The 21,286-nt window shown below is 50.0% G+C and overlaps 2 protein-coding genes across 4 annotated transcripts in view; one reads left to right on the forward strand and one right to left on the reverse strand.

The window, feature by feature from the left end:
* The first annotated feature begins 618 nt into the window (after positions 1 to 618).
* NCF2 (neutrophil cytosolic factor 2) lies at positions 619 to 17,969 on the forward strand. Its single transcript, XM_044439307.1, has 15 exons — positions 619 to 961; positions 4,750 to 4,832; positions 7,484 to 7,592; positions 7,992 to 8,126; positions 8,591 to 8,698; positions 9,320 to 9,379; positions 10,205 to 10,248; positions 10,797 to 10,938; positions 12,136 to 12,195; positions 13,106 to 13,184; positions 13,636 to 13,655; positions 14,197 to 14,345; positions 14,795 to 14,903; positions 15,164 to 15,326; positions 17,627 to 17,969. The coding sequence occupies exons 1-15, from the start codon at positions 788 to 790 to the stop codon at positions 17,734 to 17,736; spliced, it is 1,545 nt and encodes a 514-aa protein (XP_044295242.1). The 5' UTR covers positions 619 to 787; the 3' UTR covers positions 17,737 to 17,969.
* Positions 17,970 to 18,841: 872 nt separating this feature from the next.
* SMG7 (SMG7 nonsense mediated mRNA decay factor) overlaps positions 18,842 to 21,286 on the reverse strand; it is a 60,178-nt gene continuing 57,733 nt past the window's right edge. For all 3 annotated transcript variants that reach the window (XM_044439303.1, XM_044439305.1, XM_044439304.1), the window contains one exon: positions 18,842 to 21,084. In XM_044439303.1, coding sequence (XP_044295238.1) covers positions 20,971 to 21,084 — 114 coding nt within the window. In that variant the 3' untranslated portion in view covers positions 18,842 to 20,970. The remainder of the gene's footprint in view (positions 21,085 to 21,286) is intronic.

A 21,286-nucleotide genomic window follows, 5' to 3' on the forward strand; every position in this document is an offset into this window, starting at 1 on the left:
AGTGAGGAACATGCACAGGCAAAGCAAGCAGAGCTGCTTCTGTCACTGTGATCCAGCAACCCAAAGCGCGAATGGCACCTGCTCAGAGACAGAAAACTCCTCCTTCCAAGCAGCTGCACAAAGCAAGTCTCTCTTTCGCCAGCCACACCGCAGCTGCAGAATCTCTCTCTCTCTCTCTCTGTCTCTCTGTCTCTCTCTCTCATAGGCAAGACAGTGCCCCTTGATCCCACTTGGAAGGTAGACTGGCCGATAGAACGGGGAATAATATTTTTTTCCCGCCTTGGCACAGCACGACAGCTTTTCTGACAGACGGCAGAGCAGCCTTAAAGTGAGGAGGCCCGCAACTGCACCGCCGTAGCCTTACTCGAAAGCTCCGATGAGAGGAAGACACAGGCCTGGCTTGGAAAGTTACAGATGCAAGCCGTCTGCATCTTTTTTATAATTAGGAAACCAAAGTCTGGGAAAGAGCAGCTGTGACTGCAGCAAGATGAGGAGGTGTCAGCGTCAGAAAGCATGACAGGCCTGACCAGAAGTTCGTGGAGGGCATGCCTCAGAGAGACAGCTTTGTGGCAGATTCATGACGTCCAGCCTGCGTGTGCTACTTCCCCTCTCAGAGCAGCCCTGCTGCAGTTTGTCAGTGGGACACTTCCTGGTCGGTTTGCAACACCCAAGAGTTCTCAGCCAGCCCTGTGCCAGTGCTCAGTGTACGAGCAAGAGGGAAGCAGCTGCGGGAGCCAGGCGTGGGTGAGCAGCATCTCTGTTCCAGCCACAGCGCTCGAGCATCGCCATGTCCCTCGTCGAAATAATCCGTCTCTGGAGCGAGGGGGTGGCCGCAGCGGACCACAAGGACTGGCAGGCAGCCCTGCAGGCCTTCTCTTCCATCCAGAACCCTTCCTCCAAAATCTGCTTTAACATCGGCTGCGTCCACCTGGTCATGGGATGTTTGGAGGAGGCGCTGCAGGTAAGCGGCTGGGTTGGGCAGCGTTCTGAAATTCTCTCTGCCGGGGACAGAAACAAAAGCAACAGGTAGGCGGGGAGAGGAATTAGCAAGGAGTCCGTTAGGTAAGTCTGGAGTTGCATTAGACTGAATTAGCAGGTGCAAGTGCCGATGCTGCATTCTTGATGAGCTAGACTGAACTTGCATTTTGTGTTCTTCTCTTGCTTGTGTGTTGTCTTCGCAGAGCTAAGCTGGAAAGTAGGGAAAGTTTTGTACCAGACTTTTTGGCTGAAGAGCAGGCTAAAAAAGTTTTAAATAAAATAAATGGCATTGAATCTTAAGACGACTGGGTTTTGTGTTACATGTTACACAGAATGAGAATACTACTTCCAGCTGCAAGTGAATACTTAATGGTATTTATTTTTTATTAGTATGTATTTATTATATTTATACCCTGTATTTTTTCCTTCGAGGAAATCAGGCTGGCTTACATAACTCTCCTCCTCCTTTCAATTTTACTTTCACAACAACCTGTGAAGTAGGTTAGGCTGAGAGTCCATCAATGGCCCAAAGTCACTCAGTGGCTGAATGGGGACTGGAACCACCTGGATCTCCTGGGTCCCCAGCCCAGCACCCCAACTACTGCACGACACGAGCTCTCCTAAATAACAAAATTAATAAAATAAAGAAATGGGCTTAAAATAATCTCTCTGCGTGAGGCAAACAAGTGTCAAGGAGAAAGGGGAAATGGAACCCTTTCCCTGATGTGCTAGCTTATTACATGCAGGGAGATCAATGCAAGGGGAAGCATTCAGCCTTAAATCTGCACCTGCACGTTCGTGGTCTAAAGAAGTGCGGCCCACCACCCCCGTCTGCCGACTGAACCTGGGTCGAGGTCCTGGACCCAGGCAGGTAGGACAAATGGAAACTTCCGCTGGCGCAGGCATCCCTGTTCCTGGCCAAAGCTGGGCGAGCTGCTGGTGTGGCTCCCTCCCTGCCTTTTGTCCCCGCTGCCAGCACGCAAGGCATAGGAACAGAGCTCATGGCTCGTTCCACAGGAAGTTGAGCAATTCCGCAGGAAGTTTGTGCAATTAGTGCAGAATTATAATCACTGAATTGGACCCAGGATCTGCCTTCCAAGAGAGGAAGGCTTCCAGTTGCAGAGGCACGCTTTGCTGATTTTGGGGGAGCCCCTCATCCTTATTTTTGGGGGGTCTCCTCCCTCCACACCGGTGCTTATTGCACTCAGCAGCAGGATGCCCTCACCTCTGAGTAACTCTTCAAGGAGCTGGAAAAGCTGCCAAGGGAAGGGGGGGAGCAGTGAAGTCCACTTCTAGCCTTGGGTGGATGCGACCCTATAAAAGGCTCTAGGATCTGGTTTCAGAGGAAACACACACTGGAGGCTGGGAAATTGCGAAAGGACACTAATGTCCCATGCAGATGGAAACCCAGCTCCATGCGCCGCTTGTGACCCACTGACCAAAGCACAGCTCATGAGTCAAGCAGAGTAGCTTTTGTGGTGCTTGCAAAAACTCGCCCCTCACCGCCTCGTGGGTTCGGGGTGGATCCTAGCAGATCACCGTGTTGGAACCGAGTTGGCAGGTGATCACAGCGAATGAAGGTACCAGCTAAAAGCTGATTCGCCCTTGTGTTTATTAGGTGTTTGTAAATGAGGTGTCTGAAGATGCCCTGAGTACCAAGCTTATTAACAGCTCTGGGTGCATCGAACATGTGTGGGTGCAAACACGGCGATAAGCTGATGGGGTGTCGGGAAGTTGCCTGGCAGCCAGGTGGAGCTCATTGATCCAGGAGAAGCCCAGGGAAAGACAATTATTAAGTTCATACAACACAATAAGCCGCCTCAGTGCAATCAAGCAGTTTCTAAATTATCTCGGCTTCTGTTCTCCCCACTCAGTTTTCCTGCTATTGGTCCCGTCAGCCACCGCACCTGAAATGTCATCCCAAGCTGCATCCCCTTTCTGCCTCCATTGCCTCCCTCTTCCTCATTGGTCCACATTGGTCCATTGGGCTGAGAATGATAGTAGAGGCTGGATGACTGGAGAGATTCCTAGAGTGGCTGCTCTTCTAGGGAACTCTGGGATAGTTTCTTATAATGGTTTATAAACTTACCATGGTAAAATATTGTGACTGGGTTCAGACAACACGACAGACCAGCAATGGTAAAAACCCACCAAGGGTTGTTGTTTGTCTGAACCCACACAGTATGTTCAACATGTTCTGGAGTAGTAGTGGTTTCTTTCTGTTAGGAGCCTAGCCAGATTTGCGCTGCTGTTTTATATGCCTGGCTGCTTAGCCAGGAGACTATCTTTGTATGACTTGGTAGTTCGCCAAGCCCTTTACTGTCTGGATTCAGTCTGCTTCATTCAACTGTTTCGGCTGTCAATGGCACTAAAGCCAGATGGAAGCCGACAGTCACTGCTGCCGCTACCCGGACCACTGGTTACCTGGCGGATGTTGCATTTTTTGGGTTGGCCAGACTAGCAAACTGCTGGTTGGCTGGTGACCGTACATTCTGATGTGCCAGTGCAGGGGTCGGCAACCTTAAACACTCAAAGAGCCATTTGGACCCGCTTCCCACAGAAAAGAAAACACCGGGAGCTGCAAAACCCTTTTGACATCTAAAATGAAGATAACACTGCATATATGGTTTTTTACCTTTATGCTATGTATAAAAAACTATAGTGTGTTGCATTTGTGAAATCAATGAACTGCTACAGAGAAAACAATTTTTTATTTCTGCATGCAACAAAAGCATTTTGAACTCTGAAAAAAAGACGCTGAAGGTTACTTTCAAATAAAATACTCAGTGTCTATTTGAGTCCTCCTTGTACTTATGAACTAAAACACCAAACTTAAATTATGATTTTTGCTCAGATCAACCTTCCGCATCAGTTTTGAAATGGCTTTTTTTCTCTCATCTCCATCTGCATATTTTTCAGCAAAGGCTGTGTGTTTATTCTGGAAATGTCTTGCCACATTCGACTTTCTGTTGTTTGCCGATTTCTCACCATATATTAATCCTACTGGTAAACCAGTCTCATCAGCAGTGAAAGCCAATGAATCTGCCCATGTACCATTAAACGTTCTGTTTTCTTCTGAAACTTTTCTTTTCTTGGATTTATCCATGGTTGGCCTGCTGGGGGTCGAAAAGCTCCGTAAATCGCGTGCCGGTGGGTGTCGCACATTGGCGGTTGTGAGGCATATTTTGAGCGGCAGGGAGCTGCAGCAGAGGGATGAAAGAGCCACATGCGGCTCCAGAGCTGCGGGTCGCTGAGCCCTCTGCTTGCGGTTCGGTCAAGCCTTCCTCCCTATGGCACTCCTGGACTAGGCTGGCCTTCCTGTTAGGCACAGTGAAGTGACCAGCTCAGGCACCAGACACTGGGGTCAGGGAGCTGCAAGGTCTTGGGAAAAGAACCGAGTGTGTCACAGCGCCCGGCCTCCACTAGCTGCGGTGGGAGGGACTGGCCCACTGTTTGTGAAAGTGAAATTCAGCTGCCCATCTAGCCGGCTTCCGTGCTAGGAACAGAGCAGAGTTTTCTTTGCCTCCGTCAGCAAAATGACAGGCCAGGCCAGGCCAGCTGCTCCCGGGCACAGATAAAACCCTGAGCTTCTGGTTATGCAACTCCACATGCCCCGCAGAGGACAGAGTATTCCAAACGGGGTTGCGAGTTGTGTAAGCCCAGGCCCAAATTTGTTCAGGCCATCCCGGAACCTCAAGGTGTAAGGCAGGGGTGCCCTTGGCAGGAGAACCGCCCCCCCCCCGGGGTATTAACCATTTCTGCTTCTTTCAGGCTTTCACCAAAAGCACCAACAACGACAGGCACTTAGCGGTGGCCTACTTCCAGCGAGGAGCCGTGGCTTACCGGATGGAAAAGTGAGTGACAACGTGCGTACCCCGCACAAGCGATGGGGTGTTACCTTAGGTGAGGATGTTCATCCGTCCAGCTGTGCCGGCTGGGCGGAGGAAGCTCATCAGCGCCAGAGCTCCCAGAGATCCCTATTTCAAATGAAAAGAAACTCCTGTGTTGGTAAATACAAAGCAATGCTGAATGATCTGTAGACCCTCTTCTCCATTTTGACGCTAACCAGACGTCGTTGCCTATATACACTTCTTTTTCACAATGTTTCTGCTCCTGCTAGGACTGGAAATGCGAGCAACTGGTACTAAGCCTAGTATACAGATAGTATCTGTATGCATGGCACTTTCAACAAAGGAAGTACAGAAGTGAGTTCCCTGCCTGGAGGAATTTATAATTAAAATCTGACACTTGAGCAATCACAGGAAGGGAAGGGATGAGAAGAGAGAGAGCAGAGAAGTTAGGGGAAGAAATGCATTTCTTTCCATTCTCTGTACTTAAGCCAAGTTCTGTTACAGTTCACAGGTCTGGGGTTTTGTAAGGCATTGGTCACAATAGTACAAACTAGGAAAGAACTGTTTCTTAAATATATGCGCGCACACACACACACACACACACACACACACACACAGAAGGAAAATGAAGATTCTCAACCGTAACACTAAGGACTAGGAGCTTTCTATGCCTGAATGGAACTGGTGGAGACTTGCAGCCTTAGTGGGAACAGTTGCGGTGATGCCTGGACAGTGGCGAGCATTTCATGAGGATGGCTCCCGATGCAATGAAGAGCTGTGGAAAAATCCTGGAGGAGAGCAACAAAAAGATCCACTGAATGAATGCAATTCGTCTCCATTGTGCTTTGGAGAAATTCTTTATCAAAGAAATCTGAATATAAAAACACCCTAAAAGATACATGCCTGCATCCACTACAATAGACCGCACTGCACTTCAAATAAACCACATTGACCAGATACAGAATTTAACCATCGTACGAAGTACATGTAACTTAACCTCCAGGTTTCCACAGAGCTGTATTTTAATTTCCTGTGCTTTTCAACATCTACATAAAATCACTGGGAGACTAAATGGGCTGAGGTGCCACCAATATGTAGATAATGCCCTTCTCTCAAGGGCTCCAAAGCCCTTCTCCTGGAGGCTCTTGCAGTGTCTTTTATGGCTATGACCCTCTCTAGCCAGGGGGACCCTTCCGGCCACTGTTCAAGCTGCCGTTTGGAAGATTGCAACACGGAATACACAGGCTTGGCTTTGAAGACGGCCTGGTTACCTGAAGAATTGCCTTCTCCCCATCTTCACTTATCAAAGGAAGCTACAAAATGAACGGCCTTTTCTCTTCTGGCACCCTGCCTATGGAATATCCTCTCCAGAGGTGTTCACCTGAGGCCTACATGATACTCTTTTTCAGTGCTTTTTTTGTAAAAAAAAAAAAAAAGGTGCCAGAACTCACATCTTGGGGTCACACTTTTACACAATGGTCGCCGCCGGCAGTAAGCACTCAGCGCGCGGCCACACGAGCGATCCCAAGCCGAGCAGCGTCCTGAGCCGAGCAGCGCCCTCACAACCAGCGCGGACACACAAGCAGCCCGCAGGCACTATGCTAATGATTTTTGCCACCGTCCTGCTATGCCCAACAGGGCGATTCACAATCACTTGGAAAAATCCATCAAAAAAGGGTGCTGGAACGCTGTTCCAGTGCGTTCTATGACAAAAAAAGCCCTGCTCTTTTCATCACTCATTGAAGTCCATCTTTGATTTTCCCAGGCATGTTGATACCTGTTTCAAGTTCTTGTGGGTGTTTGCCCTGTTTCATTCCTGCTGCTGGTTTTAATCCCGGCCTTATTATGTGCCCACTGCTAATTTCATCTCATATTGATCTGTTTTTATTTTGTTTTTTATCGCCAGCTTACATGTCATGTTTTTATTTTGCAGCCCACCCAGAGAACTTTGGTAGTTGGGCAATTTTTAAATGAAATTATTTTAAAAATCAGGGAGCCCCAAGCTTTGAGAAAGGGCTTGCAAAAAGGCTGCCATGAAAGACTCGGCCAGGAGAAACACTGATCTCTCAGATGTCAAACTCTTGAGACTAAGCAAAAAGTATCTTGCTCAAGAACTCAAGTCTAAAGCAGAGGTGATGTGGCTTGAGGAGTAAAACACAGAGCAGTTCTACTGAAACCAAACAGAGATGGCACTGGAGGCCCAACCCTGCCTTTGCAGCATCCCAATGAAAACAAAAGCATAAGGAAGAAATAAAAATCAGGAGGAAAAAGGTGCCTGACATTAGTGCCAACAGAACCATGCTGGGGACCCCAGAAATAAATGCAAGCTTTAACACTCATTCCCATAAGCCACGTAAAAGACCATGATTCCTTTTCAAAAAACTCCCTTTTGTCCTCAGCAACATCACTGTGTAACTTCGAAGTGGCGTAAGGCACCTTCGTCCTTTTAAGCGTTTGCCCCAGGATGCTGTTAAGAGGAAATAATACATGGCAATCAGTGCTCCGCGAGGTGGAAGGCAGGTCCTAGGGTGAGCGCAGGCTCCCTCGAGGACGGTCAGGGAACCAGCTGAGTGCAGCCGTGCCCAGTGCCAGATTGGTTTCAGCCCAGACGGACTCAGTGTGGTCACTTCGGTGTGCTTTGCTTTGCTTTCCAGCTACGAGTCAGCCATTAATGACCTAAAGGAGGCATTCGCTCAGCTCCGAGGGAACATCCTGATTGACTACAAGATCTTGGGCCTTCAGTTTAAGCTGCTTGCTTGCGAGGTGAGTCCCGGGGCTTGTTCGAGGCTGCTGGCAGTAGCCGGCCAGCCAGAAATCCAAGACGCTGGAGGAGTTGGCTCTGGCTCAGCCTGGCCTCATTCATAATGGTGAAGAACCGGCTGAGTTCAGGGAATAACCCCCAAGCCTCGCACTCCACTTTGGCACATTTCTTTCCGGCTTATCACACCCGCATCTTGTCCTTCCTCCGAGGTGCCATGCATGGAAGCGCTCCCATTCCGCTAGGTAAGCTGAGCTGGAGAAGGTTAAAGTCATCCCATAGCTTTCATGGATTGGGATCCAGGGTCTCCACATCCAAAGCCAGTGCTCTGTTCACCCCATGGAAGTTAATGGGACTTCCGAAGAAGCTGTCCCTTTCTGACCGTCCGGCCCTTTCCCTGGCAGGTGTTGTACAACACAGCTCTCGCCTATGCTAGACTGGAGGAGTGGAAAAAGGCCGAGGAGCATCTGATGAAGGCAATGCAGCTGAAGGCTGGACCCCGGCAGAGCAAGCTAGACAAGGCCATGGAGTCCATCCTGGTAAGGCCAAGTGGAAGAAGCTGGGTGTGGCCAAGGGCAAAGGGGGTGGAGCCAAAGTCTCAGCAATACCAGGCTGTCGTCTCCTTTTGTCAGTAGCTGAGTTTTAGGAGAGGTATTAGATGGGGGGAATCTGCACAGAGCAGGGTAAACCTTCACTTGACATGTGGTTGGATGAAAGGCCATGGGGCCAAGGGAAGAGCTGCGGACGTGCAGGAAACCCACAGAGGGTTGGGTTGGGTTGGGCTCCGGGCTCCAGGCCTGGCACTCTGCCTTCGCTCTCTCTGCCGCACAACATGAGAACGCCATGGAACCGGCCCGAGGGACACCGTCGCCCTCCCCTGATTTGGAATCACACACACACAACACACGCCTCTAGCAGAAAGCGTGGGAGGAGATTGGCTTGTTGGACAAGCACCCGAGAATGGGAGGAAGCGAGTGATTTTTGTGCGTTTGTATCTTTACAGAAGCAAAGACTGTTTGAGCCTATGACAATTCCTGAAGGGAAGTTGTTTCGGCCGAATGAAAAGCAAGTGGCACAGCTGGAGAAGAAAGATTTCTTAGGGAAAGCCACGGTATGGTGTTAATCGACGGCAGAAGTGGCCTGGGCAGGCAGAGCTCCCCTCTGTGTGCTGCTGAAGCGGGTCTGGTTGAAAAGCTGGCAACTTTATGCCGGTGCCAAAATTCAATTTAAGCACTCGGATGTGACCCGGCCTGTGATTCGCATGTTGCCTCCCACACCCTGCATTTCCCCAGCCTGACCTTCATTGCCTTGCTGCTCCTCGTGGGGCTAACCAAGAAGCATCAAAGCGCGTTCATGAATGATGTTCTTTTAAGAATCACTGGGGACAAAATGGACTGAGGGGAAGCAACTTATTTTCCGGAAATGCTCGGGTCAGAGGCTGCTCTAACGGCCCTCCAATGTGAAGGTACCATTCTAGTCGGGTACCTAACACAGAAGAAACACACGCAGAATATCCAAGGCAAGAGCGGCCCCCTGGTGGTGTTTTGGCCAGCCGCTCCGTTTGGTGATGGTGCTTGCAGGCCAAAACTTCCTGAGGGCGCCTGGTTGCCCAGCCCTAACCTACTCGTAAGAGACTGGTTTGCACAGCCCCGGGAAGAAAGAGAGTGCACCCCAGCTTTGCTTTCCGGTGAGGATAAAGCCATTCAAAATACACGTCTCCTTCTGATTCCAGGTCGTGGCATCTGTGGTTGACAACGATGACTTCTCGGGCTTTGCTCCCCTGCAGCCACAGGTGAGATTGACGCTCGTCCTCCTGCTCACTCGCTCGCCCTCTCCTCTTGCTCTTGGACACTCTGGAGCACCCAAGCGACGTTGCTGGGGGCTCCAGCTCCGTTCTCAGCATGATAGACCCTCCCCAAGATTACTTCCAGGCTTCCCATGCCAGGCCTCCTCACAGCACTCTGTCATGTTCCATGGCTCAAGAGTCCCTGTTTTCATAGCTCAAGTTGCGTAATGCCGCCAGACGCTTCGCTTTTCAAGGGACGGTTGCTTAAGGCTAATGTCACCATGTTTGCTTCTTGGCCCATCTCCCCGGGATGTCGGAATGAAGCTACCACACTCAGCCAGTTAATCCATTGCTTCGATCTATTTCAGCAAACGACTAGCTGAAGCATTTAGAAGGCACCTCTGACTGGGGGTGGGGATTGGACTAGAACTCCCATCATACCTCAGCATGGACTGAGTGGGCTAGGGCTGATGGGAGTTGTAGTACAAGAGCATCCCCAGGGCCAAGAATTCCCCACTCCCATAGCAGAGAGGTGTTGCCTCGTGTGTAAGCCTAGAGGGAAACAACCCCTTGCCATCTCCTTCTTGGAAAGGATCTTATTTTTTCAAGTGCAAATGCGATAAAATGCATGCCCAGCCCCTGACTATCAATTGCTTTAAAAGGAAAGGATGCTGGTGTGTGTAGGGCCAGCTGTGATGAGCCTCCGGGTCATATTTTGGGGGCCTTCCAGTTGCCCCCCCCCCCGTTTTTCAGGGCCTGCTTTCTAAATGGCTGGCAGACTGCTCTTGCGTAGAGAGAGGCTAATGCTGAAATATATCGGTGTGTTTGCAGGCATCCGAACCGCCCCCCAGGCCCAAAGCCCCAGAAACCCTCAGGTAAGGCCAATCACTTTTGAAGAACGTCAACGAAGTGCCTCGAAACTGACTCGGCCAGAATCTTCTTTGAAGAAAGCTGCAGAATAGTTAAAATAAACACAGAATTCTGTTGAGATGCACAACCCCAGGAAACTCAGATGTCCCACTGGTTAGAAAAAGAAGGACTTCTTGGAAGAGGACCTTCCCTTTTTCAATGAAAAAAAGCATGGAAAAACACACCTGGCATACACAGACACATATGAAATACATTGGTGAAATGCAAAATAATATGCTGGAAATTTTGGCCCAAACTGGTATGTCGTCCCTTCCCATTCTCCCTGTTTGGGATGCAGGATATTGCAACAAAATAAATGTGTTTTAAATATGCCCAGTGCCGAATAAAATGAAGCTGCCTGCTGAGAACTTCACCACACATCTGGGTTAACTTTTTTTTTAATCTACTTTGTTGGAATTTCCTCAGGGAATTGGACTGTGCTGTAGACAGTCAGGTATTATTAATGCATTGGTTTAATAATTATTAATATTAATATGCTGTTATTATTACACAGGGCTCTGCAGGGAGAACCACACAGAGTTTTGTACGAATTTATACCAGAAACCGCAGCAGAGCTTCAAGTCCTTCCTGGAAACATTGTTTTTCTCCTGAAGAAGGAAGAAGATAACTGGGCCACTGTGGTTTTTAATGGAAAGGTATTGTGAGGCTGGAGGTTCTCACTGTGGTCTGTGGGGCCTATTTGGGTGTCGCAGAACAGTTCAAAATTTCTCTGTACTTGAATTTTTGCTCCGCTGACTTCCCAGCCGTGACATCGATGCCTATTTCACAATGAAAACCGTGCACATTTTCCAAATGCTTTACAAAATACAAAACACGCAGAGATGACAGAAAGGGTGGGAGAGAACCCATCCCCGCTCCTCTACGCCCCGTGTCCCATCTTAGTCAGCCACTTTCTTGGGGCTTTATTTGGTGAACACCATCAGGGCACGGCAGTAAGCATGGCACTAACTGCTCTGAAGAGGCGTTGTGAGAAGCAGGGGGAGTTCACACTACCCTCTTCTGGAGCAGCTGGAGATCTAAGGACATGCTGAAAATGCGAAGGACCTCCAGAAAGGTCAACTGCACGCTTTACATCACAGTGCGAGAGGGGCGATCCTGCTGCTGCCCCCATTTCTTCCACTTGCTTCCCTTTTTCTAGTGATTTTCAATCGACAGCTTGGGAACGGTGTGCCTACATGCAGTCTCACCCGGTCCTTTCTCATTTGAATTACCAATTCCACTTGGCTCCAGTTGATAGCTCAAGCTTACCAAGTCATCAACTAGGCAAGATTTTGCAACTGAAGTGCATGATCCTCCCTAATCTTGGAAGCTAAGCAGGGTCGGGCCTGGTTGAAGCCTGGATGGGGGACTTCAGTGTTGTGAGCTGCCCAGAGAGCTTTGGCTACGGGCAATATAGAAATTTAGCGTGATAATAACTATATACCTGTGAAAGACTTTTTTAAACTGTGAAGACATTTGCACAGATTTCTTGAGTGAAAGAGGTAAAAATAAACAGGTGGCAAACCAGTGCCAGTCACTCCAAAGTGTCCTTTGGACATAGCGTCTCGTTGCCCCCGGGAAGCCACCCTGTGGGAAGCAGGCCATGTCCAGACAACATGGAAGCCCATGAGGGCTTGTTCCCCACAGTGGGCAGTGGAGTCGTACGGATGCTGAAGCTGTTGCACAGATCACCTCCCAGCCATGGGGCCGCTGAGCCCCAAAGCAAGCAAAGGGTGCCATTTGCTGCAGGTGTTCCATCGTGCGGCATTTGCGACGAGGCCCCCTTGCCCTCCGTGTGCAAAGGTGACGCCATTCATTCTTCTGATGATTCCTTGATTGTGCTTCTTGTACAGAAAGGAATTGTACCTTGCAACTACCTGGAGCCAATGGAAATGAAAAAGATGCCAGTCCAGGTAAGAACACAATGATTTTAAGTTATGTGTGAGACTTGGGCTGAGTCTGAGCCACATAAAACCTACCTGGGCAATAGGCCGCAGGTAAGGCTGTCCGTGGACGCTTTTCTCCAAGTGCTGCCTTCCTCAGTAGTGGGACCCATGGCTACCAGACCTTCTCTGTGGTGGCCCCCAGTCTGTGGAGTGCCCTTCTCCAGGCGATCTGCCTGGTACCTTCATGGCGTGCATTTAGATTCCAAGGTAGGACACTCTTCTCTAAGCAGGCACCGAATATTTGATGAGTTGCCCTGACAGGGGATGTTACTGCACGCTTTTCATGTTCAGTATGGCATTATTTGAGATCCTTGAAATGAAAAGAGCAGGATTTAAATATAATAAATAATATGCCGTTTGAGAGCTGTTACTGTAACATCTGAATGGGGAAACTTGGGGTTGTTCATGGGTTAAGCAGCCCCAAGTTAACCCAAAATCAAGCCATAGATTAATTAACATACACATTGCCAATGTTATGTGCAAACAGGGCGAGTGACAGCTGCTCCATCAGCCCGCACTTGAACGGAGATTTGTATGCAGGCTGCACTCATTTCCTGGTTGCATGGGGCCTTTTTAAAGGAATGGTGCGAGTGTCATGTATATGCAGCTGGCCCAACAGGCAGGATACAAATTTAGAGGCTGGTCCCTGAAACTGGATAAGCATCAGTGGAAAAATTCAATATTGCTTCATGTTGCCCAGAGAAGCTGCTGATCCCAAGCAAAAGTACTTCTTGCATGTGGATTATAGGGTCATCCTATTCCTTTCCTGCTTTCTCACTTCCACCAAAAAGGGACTGGCTTATGTTTTGAGCAATGCCTCTTTCTGGGGTTATACTGCAATCCCTCCTGTGCATCACACCTCTTTGCTTTTATGCAGGGAGAAAACATGGCAGAGATGGACATTCCTTCTCCACCAAGCATTGCAGCTCCGGAACGGCCTGCTAAGCTGCCCCCAGGTTAGGGCACTCGGTGGAAAGTCCTTCTGGTGGAGGTGCAAAGGAGCTTCACGCCTATCACGGCGTGCTCCGTGAGGGCTTGGTCCTCGTGTGCCGTGTTCCCCCGTCCCTGGCAACCAGCCCCATGGAGGGCACCTAGACCGGCTAGCAAGCTGCTTGGCAACAGGGGCAACCGTGTTTGTTGCCCTCGCCAAGCTTGTCTGGGCCCCTGCCAGCAACCAGCTGCTCCCCAAGTCTGCAAGCGGCACTTGTGGGGAGCTGGCGCTGCCTTGCTGCTCTCCCAGGCCCCACCCTGGCCTGTGCCTGTTAAGGCTGATGGGGACCATAATCCACCCCCCCCCACCACAAGCTGCCCACCCCTGGTGTAGCATGGCGCTCCGCAGCAGCCTCTGCCGGATTAATACTGCTGCACCTGTATTTCTTAATAAAAACATTCCACCTTTTCTTACAGGTCAAGAAACAGCGACAAAGGTAAGTGTCTTCTTTGCACTGGGTCTTCTGGGGGATGAGACGCCGGCAACGGGCACGGGGCCTGTGCTGCCTATTGCTATACCTAGAGTCCGCTGTGTTCTCTGGGGTTCCACGAAGAACGGGCATGCCTCCTCCCATGCGAATTGCCCCGTCTGCTTTCGTCTCAAGCGAGCCGCGGCATTTCTGACTAGCAGCAGCCGTCCTGCGAGTAACAGAGGGCCCTCCTGTCAGTCTCCTTGCGTGCTCCTCCTCACAAGAGGAGGAAAGGCCAGCTATGAATGCAATGTCATCGTGTCACAATGATTCACTTCCTGCATTGCTGCTGCAGGCATGGAGCACGGCTGGAGCTGCGTAAAGCAACCAGGCCTGATCTTCAGGGGAGGTCCCTCACCTCCTGAGCTGCATCTGGCTTGCTGGAACCCCTCAGAATCTCACACGTCCAGTTCCCGGGCTTTCCTCCGTGCATGGAGCCATTCTGATGACGGATGTTGCGCTTGTGCTGTGTCCCACTTTTCTCCGGTCTGTTTTTCCCTTCCTTCAGCTTGGCCTGGCCACTCCAACGCCACACATCGTCAAGGTGCATTACAAATACACCGTCGCCCTCCGAGCGAGCCCCGACCTGCCCTACAGCAGCCTGGTGGACAAGGTGTGCAAGAAGCTGGAACTCCCACCCCAGCACACGCAACTGAGGTGAGGACTGAACCTGGCAGCCCCTCCTTGCTGCTCTCTCTCAGCAAAAGTCCTTGATTTTCCGCGAGGCTCGCTTGGATTTGCGTCTGGATTGGATTGCAAGTGATTTCCCCATCTCACGTGCGCCCAAATCCATCTATCTTTTTGTGCGGGTTTTTCAAAGTGCTTGCATCAAAGGTGTGCATTTTTCAGTGCTCTGCACTGGTGGACATTTTTCAGATGTGAGCATTTTTTTCATGTGTCTGCTTCAGTTGTACTTGCTTTTCAAGCTCTGTTGTTGCCATCACAACCCAAACCACATCCCAAGCTGGGAACTGAAGACTTTCATTCAGATCCACACTGCATTCCAGGAGGCGTAAATTGCATAATTTTGATAAAAAACCAAAACAAAAAATCCAGCTGCTCACCCATTCCTCGCCTTACCTGCTTCAGGGTTTTTTTCCCCCCAGATACCGGCCTAGAGATGGAGATTTGGTGCTTCTGAATGAGGACAGCATGAAGAACTTGTGGACCCATGCAAAGAACCGTTGTGTGACATTGTGGTGCAGCGTTGATCAGGTGAGCGAGACGAGATCAGGGAGCCGTTCACTTTGCCAGGTAGTGCTGTGCCATCAGTTTCACCCTGCCCCAGTATTCTAGTCCCTTCACGGAATAACCAGTTTCCATTTCCTACACACTGGTTACTTGAAAAGCTTGTCTTGAAACAGATTCACAGCAACATTAAGTCAGACAGATGACAAGGAGGCCATTTTTAATATTCTGTGCTGCTTATTAAGGAAATGGCAAAAGGTATTTTAGATGCCCGTTTCTTTCATCAGGAAGGACAAGGTGATCCAAGCGTGGAAAATGGCAAAGAGACGAAACAGGAGGCACCAAAAGAGATGGAAGCAAACCAAGTTGTCGCACGATATACTTATGAAGCCAGCCAGCCGGAGGATCTGGAGTTCCAAAAGGGAGAGACAATCGTTGTTCTGGCTAAAGGTAAATCAATCCTAAACCACAGAGCCTTGTAAACTGTGCACGGAAATGTCTATCAACTCCACCTGCCCTGCAATTTCTGCATCTTTTTGTATTAGCAAGAGTTGGAATTCTTGACTCAAATGCATTAAGAGGCCTAAACAGCCCCACCTACTGGGAGCTGAAGTATTCAAAGTCACCAATCAACTCTAACCCCTAATTTCCTGCAGATCGCTATATTTGATTATGTTAATCAAGCACTTGAAGATCATGATCTGTTTTTAAGTGTGACCAAAACACTTAAGGAACATGTACAAAAATTCTCCACAAAGCTACAAAATGCTGCAGCGGGTTCTCTTATCACCACTTCTGCTCCTTCTGCATTTCTTCAGCCCCACCTCCCAAGCAGTCCTCCCTCCCTCAGCCAAGGTCCGAAGTACCTTGCCACTAGCCTTCCCCAGAGCAATGCCCCAGATGCAATGCAGAATTGCCAGACTGCAACCTACCGATTCTGGCGGAAAGCCTTTACAGGAGACCCGCTATATCTGCCCCTCTGAGACCCAGTGTGCATGGCTGCGAATCCAGCAACCTGTGGTCTAGAAATCACATTTGAATCGCTTGCAGTCCCACAGTTATAACCCATGATCCCAAGCTTTTAAGGGAGAATTCACTTCTTAAACATGTTCCCACATTTCCCCGGTCACTTGGCACACCAGCACTAGCTGTTTCATAGATGGATTAATAGGTTTAATAGATAGGATTAATAGATGTGTTTTCACTTTCAGCAAAGTTGTCAGTTTCCACCAGTAGGAAATAAGCCAAGGTTAACTCCGTAATCTCCTTTGGGTTTTGCAGTCTTACCCTATAATACATGCTTGCTGAGAGCTGAGGGACCATTAAGAGCAAGTTTAGAAGCGCGAAGCTGCAAGAATTGGCTTAGACAGAGAGTAGGACGATGAGAAAAGAAGACTGCATTTTGTTTTCAGAATGCCACCCTACATGGTCGTTCAGCCTTTTTGGATGCAAGACACAACGAGCTGGGGCCACATCTAGAGACAAAGAAGCAGAGCGAGTCAGAAGGGGCCTCCTGGGCCATCTAGTCTGACCCCTGGCTCCAGCTGGCTCCGCTCATGACACGCCTGCCTATCAAGTCTGAGGTCTTTCATTTCTGCACCATATTCAACAGAGGATGCTTAACTGGACCTTAATTCCACCATTCCGAAGGAGGGAAAGGCAGAGTGTAGTTTTGAAAGCCCCCGCAGAATCAGTCTCTCCTTCTGGACCACTCTGCTTGCCTCGCTATTCCCCATGCACAGCAATACTCAAGAGCTTAGCTCCAAGACCTCCCATGGTTGGGATAAGGCTGCCCCCCAGACATTGGAGGACAGCCTGTCCTTCGAGGGTTTCTTCATTATTTTCGTGAAGGGAGCCACTTTTGCTTCTCTCCCTGTGACTTGGAGGTCACCATCTTCCTAGTGTGCATTAAGCCACTTGTACTTGAGATGGTGGCATTTCCCCCTTCTGTCTGTCTGCAACATGCCCTCAGATGCCTTGCCCATTGGTAACAGTCCAAAATTCCCCACACCCAACCAAATCTTTTTGTAACCTCACTCACCATTTCTGCAGCAAGGAGTTTGACTGAACAAGTGCCCCTTTGCACTAGTTTTGAGCTCATGTTTCCCCAAGGGCAGAATGCAGGGTTCGGCATTGTAAGAACCAAAGCAATTCCCAACTGAATCCACTCTGCTGCGTTCTGGCAACTTCACACCTGCCAGATGCGTTCCTCTGTGCTTCCAAGGGTTAAAGATGGGCGACAGTGTTTTGTCTGTCAATACGGCATTCCCATTTTTAAAGCATTCACAGATTTTTTTCCTGCACCCTTGAATTATGGTGCTTCTGAAGCTTAACCACCCCAGTGTTTAATCTTTTCTCCACATCGGCACTGATACTGGCACCACTTCACCGGTTTCTCTTTCAATTTGCAGAGGGCACCTAAGGATCCTTTAGACTTTCATGAACATCACGAGTTGTGTGGCTGAACCACCTCCCGGTTTTTCCCAATTCTTGTTCTGACAATAGGCAGAGGAGAAAATCTCCACGCCTCCAGTAGTCACACAGGACAATATTCCTGGTCAGTGTGGGGACAAGAAAATCTGTACCTGCTGACACACTCGCTGCCACCCACAGTGTAAAGGGGCAAAGGACCCACGCCCCTCTTTATCAAGGGCGATTCACAGGCGTGAGCGTTCCTAGGTCAGGGAGGATGCCAACGGCACAATCAGCAATGGACAATGTTTGTGACTTGATGTTATTTTATCTTCCAGTGAATGACGAGTGGCTGGAAGGCGAGTGCAATGGGAAAGTGGGCATTTTCCCCAAAGCCTTCGTGGAGGAGTACAACAGCAGTAATTCCCAAACGGTTTCTGAAGAATAACAAGTGCGAACCCCTTGAAGAATGGAGAGCGTGCCGATGCTTTTTTCCTCCAGGGCAACCCATCTCACGACACTGAAGACTTGTCTGCTTTAAGCAAAGCCTCTGGGATTATTGCTATTTTTCTGGCGCATTATATTCTGCTTAAATGACTGTCCGTTGGGAGTTGCACTGGATTTCTTAAAGTAGCTACAGTGTGAACTAGTTTTGTCCTATAAAATTACTGCTGGACCAAACCTCTTGGGACCAGTCATGATGGCAGTTATACAGTTAGGGTGGGGCATTTCCATCTCGGGGGTAATGTGAGGTTAAAGCTAGCTTTTTAAGGTCCTTCTGCCATGTCACAGCCCGGAGACCAGACACACATCTTTCCGTCCTCTTCACATGAGCCACCCTTGCCTTCTCAAGCGTGTTCTGCCTCTTTCTGCTGTTCGGGATGACAAGTGTGCTTTGTATAACAGGCACACTGGATGGGCAAATAACAGGCCGTGCTGTGAAAGGGACAGGAGAAGCTGCCACGGCCTCATTTCCCACTGTAGAAGGTGCACGTGCCGTTTTGTGATTATAACCTGGGAATCCTAGCTGCTGATCTGAAGGAGAGGAGAACCTCAGCCTCCAGCAAGTTCAAGTTGGTCTGTAGTTGGACCAGTGAATCTTGCTTTCTCCTTCTACCCCGGAAAAAGCTGAAGTTTTGTCATTTTTCCCCCCTATCAAATGTCATGGTTGGTCAACATGCCTCTTTCTATTCCTTCTCATATTCATACTCAAGTATAATGCAACGTAACCTTGCAAAAGGTTTGGAAACACCATACGAGTTCCAAAGGGTTCAGTCTGCCAGCCGATCTCTCATGAATAGCATGCAGGTTCTGGAGTGCAGCTATTTAGTACGGGGCTTGCCTCCTGAACATTTTCTCAACACCAACTGTTCCATCACATCCTGTACCCGAAAGGTTCCAAACCCCAACAGTTGATCTTTGCACTGAAATTTCACGGCCCCTTTCGCAGCTGTGCAAAGGAACCTCTCCTGACCAGGGAGTTCCTGAAAGGGTGCTGTGTTTCCTGGCAGAAGAGTTTCTTAAGAATTTAAAAAGATGTTATGACACAAGACTGGCTGTAGAGAACATGGTTTAATTAAAGGCCAAGCTGAGTTCAGCAGCTGCAGGTCTTGCACAGACAGACAAAAAACACAAAAGAAGCTTACGACACAAACCAGTTTTCTCTGCTGGGGGTTCCCTTCCCTTGAGGCTCCTGACACTGAGGGTGTGTCGGCAGAGGGTGGGAGGAGAGAGAGGACAGGGAGCCCTACCCCAGAAACCAGAAAAAGAAACATTCCAAACACCAGATTTCTCATGCAGAAACGGGGCCCTATGGGCTGGGACTCGGGCACTGCTGAGAGAGTGAGATGGTGACCTGGTCAGGTGGTCTCGGGTGCAAGAATCAGTGGCGGTCCGAACACTGGAATGTTGCCGCTGCGTGGGCGCACAGTGCAAATGCAGAAACGGGGGGGGGGGGAGAGCTGGGATGGGAGTGGGGGCAGCGAGCCAAAGAAGCACAGAGGGTCTCAGCTTAACATTACAACTGGGGCAGGAACGTCGTCCTTGAGACCTTTTCGTCTTTGTTTTTTTAATAAAGAGGAACATGTTTTAGCGATGCAATGCAGAGCAGCGACACTCCTAGCATGGGGGGGGGAGGGGGGGTTCGATTCCTATCCTAGTGAGGGCACTATGCATACAGCTTCCCTTTCCGTAAAGTCTGTTTTGGGGCTGCTGCCCAGCTCCAGGGCCACCCGTGGACGCTGGATGTGCTTTGCTCTGCAGCGGTTTCCTGGCTCACAGATCCTGAACCGACACACACACGCACACGCACACACACACGCACGCGTCTGCAACTGCGGCCGTCGATAACATTTAGATTGTTTCCAGAGCTATCCTGGGAAACAAAACGAAATGCTCTCCTTTTGTCCTATGCTAGAAGTCGACTTGCGGTCTTCCTTCTGCTCAATAAATATCACGTGGAACCCTCGGCCCCGTTCTGCACCCTGAGAGCAGCACGTGGGCTGTTGGCTCTGTGCGTGGGTTCCAGGTGAGAGGTCCTCTGTTGCCTGAACCTCCGTTCCGGAACTGGAGCCCCGGGGCTACAGGTGTGTGCAGGCCTGTGGAGCAGGTGGATGGCTACGGGGCGGGGAGTATACGCATCGTCCTGTCTGACTCGCTCCTTCGCTCTCCATTATCCTGCTAGAACTCCGGGATGCTGTCTAGGAAGAATAGAACTACGAGCAACCAGCGAGGAGGGGAGGGCAGGGGAGGAAAGGGGGCGAGGGGGAAAAAAAAGACACAGAAAGCTGCTACCTACCTACCTACCTACATAAAGGAGTCAGGCTGTGAATGCACAGACCAGCGAGCCATTTCATGAGGCTGGTCACTACGCTATCATAAAATGTACAGGAATCTGAGCCATTTAACTTAAAACCCCACAGTGGTGGCCTGCTTGCCGCTCCTAGCAGGGGGCCCGGCGGTGGCCACTGCGCTTCAGCACTGGAATCTCTAACCCAGTGGGGTTCTCCAGAGATGGTCGCTGAGGAAAAGGTAGACACGGTGCGGGAGGGGCCAGGCCCTCCTTCACAAAAGCTCCTTGCCGGACCCAGCGGCCGGGAAGGGGCCCCCTGCCGAGGCTTCACCACTCACCTCAGGCTGGGCCAGCAACTGGAGGGGCTGCTACACACTGACTAGAAAGCACATTTTGTGTATGGAAGAATTCAGTGTGACCGTACTACTGAGATCGTAACAATTAGAAATTTAGATCTTGAGGAGTAAATTTCAGCTGCATCCTCAGTCAGCGACAGATTCCTATTGGCTTCTCCACAACGGAGGAGAAGGATCAAGAAGTTCTCAGTGGCTTCTCCCATCTGCTCCTCATTCTCAGCTCTTTATTTTCCCACGTGGCTGGGGACATGCACGATGGAGAAGGTGAGAGGCGGTGATGCCGGGTTACCGTGAGACAGACAGCAGTCCCTCGCTCCCTCCGGAGGGACGGGAGAGTTCCTGGGTTGGTCTTCCATTGCGCTGCAGACGCTTCCGTGCACGCTCGGTGGGTTGGTGGAGCACTTACGCCCTCCTGACGGCAAGGAACAGAAGAGAGGGCTGCCACGCGCACAGGACTGTGTGGGACAGTCCCGCAAACCCAACATGCCATGATGTATGGAGCTTTCGGTGCAAAGCTTGCCACCCTCTTCCGTTCTCAGTGCGGCGGGTTCATGGCACCTTGCCCGCGTTGCTGCTTCTGCTTCTGCTGCATCAACAGCTGCTCCAGGGCAGAAGGCCCAGGGTGCATCATGGAACTGGACCAGATAGACTGCAGGCAAACACACAGGCACGCACGTAAACCACCCGGCAAGGTGATGGTGGACGCAGGAACAGAGAAGGCATAAAACACATGCATCGGCAGCGCAACCTCCGATCTTCTCACGGCCTCTCGAGCTTTCACTGTATGCCGCATGTTCCCATTTGTCCGAACCCCTGTCCAACCCTTGCTGTTTTTAAGAGGCCTTACTGGC

This window comes from Varanus komodoensis, unplaced genomic scaffold (genome assembly GCF_004798865.1).
Source record: "Varanus komodoensis strain SLA01 unplaced genomic scaffold, ASM479886v1 scaffold34_1, whole genome shotgun sequence".
NCBI lineage: Eukaryota > Metazoa > Chordata > Lepidosauria > Squamata > Varanidae > Varanus > Varanus komodoensis.

Coding starts and splice junctions, on each gene's coding strand:
- NCF2 (XM_044439307.1), top strand. CDS start 788: ATGTCCCTCGTCGAAATAATCCGTCTCTGGAGCGAGGGGGTGGCCGCA. Junction 962..4,749: donor GTTTGGAGGAGGCGCTGCAG/GTAAGCGGCTGG, acceptor TGCTTCTTTCAG/GCTTTCACCAAAAGCACCAA. Junction 8,127..8,590: donor AGGCCATGGAGTCCATCCTG/GTAAGGCCAAGT, acceptor GTATCTTTACAG/AAGCAAAGACTGTTTGAGCC.